Source organism: Lissotriton helveticus, chromosome 7 (genome assembly GCF_964261635.1).
Source record: "Lissotriton helveticus chromosome 7, aLisHel1.1, whole genome shotgun sequence".
NCBI lineage: Eukaryota > Metazoa > Chordata > Amphibia > Caudata > Salamandridae > Lissotriton > Lissotriton helveticus.
Window position 1 is genome coordinate 1,914,349,306 of NC_136068.1, and position 2,560 is coordinate 1,914,351,865.

Below are 2,560 nucleotides of genomic sequence, written 5' to 3' on the forward strand. Positions count from 1 at the left end.
ATGATAATAATGACAACAAATGTTCTTTTTCAATATTTTTGTACATACCATTATAAGTTAAGGATGACAATATTTTTGACAACGATATTTTGGTCATGATTTTTTGATAGGGCAATACTTTCAGAAGGTACATTTTGTCAGTGAACCCCAAGTAGGCAGTGGGCCAACTTTAACAATACTGTTCAAGCATTTGTGATCATAGATGCCCAAAGATTACGGGTTCATAAAAAACATTGAGTAGGACCCCATCGGTACCTGGTGTTTTGTCTAACTTTTTTCTTTCAAGGCCCTCTGTACTTCCCCCATTATTACAATATCATTTTCTTTAAATGAATACGGTTTTCAGGTGAAAGATTTGACCGATTTACAAGTGCATTTTACAGGGTGCACTGATTGCTATTAAATCTTTTAATCGAATTTGAAAACTTTAATTACATATTCATATGTTTTGTAAGGTTAGGACAGCCATACGCTGTTGTTAATGCCTGTCGGACAAAAACTCTAGGTCAATTACACTGTGTGTCTTAAAAAAAATCATAAACTACTACATTTCTTGGTCCATTTTACTTGGTAGTAGCAGGCAAAAGAATATGTATTTCAATGTAATAACTGCTTTAAAAAGTGTGTATTTTATTTTCCAGATTATCATTATAATCATTGACCACAAGCAAGAAGCATGACAACTATGGAAACAAGTAATCAATCTTTCTTCACTGAATTTTTCATCCTGGGGTTATCACAAAACTCTCATCTTCAAGGTCCAATCTTCATTGTGTTTTTTCATATGTATTTAACAACCCTGCTCGGAAACATTGTCATAATTACAATAATATGCGCTGATTTTCATCTTCAGAAGCCCATGTATTATTTTCTAATGAACTTGTCCTTCCTAGATATTTGTTTCACTTCTGGCACCATTCCGAAAATGTTGGAGATTTGTTTAACAGGCAATAAATCAATCAAATTCCTTGCTTGCATTCTTCAATTCTATATTTGCTCTTCCTTCATTTGCACAGAGTTTTTCTTGCTTTCGGTCATGGCACTGGACAGGTATGTTGCCATATGCCAACCCCTTCGATATACAGTCATAATGAGCAAGAGAGCTGTGGTGTTGCTGGCTGCTGCCTCCTGGTTGCTTGGCTTTCTGGGCACCATCCCACATACTGTTTTGATATCAACTTTATCATTTTGTGGATCCCATGAAATCAATCACTTCTTTTGTGATCTTACTGCTCTTCTGAAACTCTCTTGCACAGACACATTTTTCATCAATATTGCAACTTTTGCAGAAGGAGTAGTAATAGGGCTATGTCCATTTATTTTAACAATTATTTCATATGTGTTAATTATTTCAAATATAATGAAGATGTCTTCCACCGGTGGAAGGAAAAAGTCATTTTCCACCTGTTCCGCTCACCTGACTGCTGTTCTTTTGTTCTATGGAACTGAGCTTGGTGTTTATATGAGAACGACTTCCGGAGTGTCACTGGAAAAAGACAAGCTGTTTGCTGTAATGTTTACTATTGTCATTCCAATGGTAAATCCATTTATTTATAGTTTGAGAAACAATGAGGTAAAAAGAGCTCTGAGAAAATTCAAAAAGAATATATGTTACCAAGAAAATACACTGCATAAAGTTGAATGAATAACAAACTCTATCACTCTGTCAAGCAAGTGTTACCATTGTTCTAAGAAACTATCCCACATATGTGGGCATACACATCTGTAGAAAAGAAGAATTGGTACCAAAAAAAAAAAAAAAAATATTTAACTTAGGGATTTGTTTAATTCAGTCTTTCAAAGCTGTATAGAGTGTTCAATTTATCTAAAGGAGAGTTGCATTTGTTATGATTGATTGTGCTTCTGTCTTAATCTGGTGTCTACATTATGACAAGCAAAAGAAAGTGTCTTTAAGTGACCTGTGTCCTTTAAAAGATTGGGATAGTGCAAAATACTAATCAACAGGGGCACCTGTAGAATATTTTGTAGCAACAGCTCATAAATTTGCTGATCTTGGTCCGGGCAATCTAGTCAGTTTATTATGAGATGTAAATCACAAGTGAACAAGCTTCAATAGGTGTTGTGCTCTCAATTCATTACCACCAGTGAAAAGAAATTCCTCCTTTTGCATGATCACCCCCAAACCTTTGGACTTATGCTACTGGTTTTTCTACTCTGAAAGTGCTATGAGTCCTTCCAATGAAGTCTTGTTGTCATTGAGCTGGGGCTTAAACATAAATGTTTGATCAGCTTATCTCCAATTGACATAAGTTAAATTACTAATCTATGGTATGAGGGGCACCTAGGACTGTAAGTTTAGTGTCCCTCGTGGGTTGCAGCACTGAATGAACCATCACAAATGCAATAAATCAAAGCCAGTCTATCATTACAGACTAGTAGAGCAGTTTTAAACTGCTTCCTCAGCTTTGTCAGTTAAACCAATGGAAAAGCCCAAACCTTTCTTTTTAATATGTGTAAGTCACCCTTAGGGCAGGCCTATTGTGCTCTAATAGCAGGGTGCAATTTATTTAAATGAAGAACATGTATTTTTACTTGGCTT

The 2,560-nt window shown here is 35.5% G+C and overlaps 1 protein-coding gene across 1 annotated transcript; it reads left to right on the plus strand.

Moving 5' to 3' along the window:
• The first annotated feature begins 685 nt into the window (after positions 1-685).
• Positions 686-1,645, plus strand: LOC144769935 (olfactory receptor 5V1-like). The gene has a single exon (XM_078654127.1). The coding sequence runs from the start codon at positions 686-688 to the stop codon at positions 1,643-1,645; it is 960 nt and encodes a 319-aa protein (XP_078510253.1).
• Positions 1,646-2,560: the final 915 nt, after the last annotated feature.

What these genes read in the sequence shown, in the direction of transcription:
- LOC144769935 (XM_078654127.1), top strand. Translation starts at nt 686, where the DNA reads ATGGAAACAAGTAATCAATCTTTCTTCACTGAATTTTTCATCCTGGGG.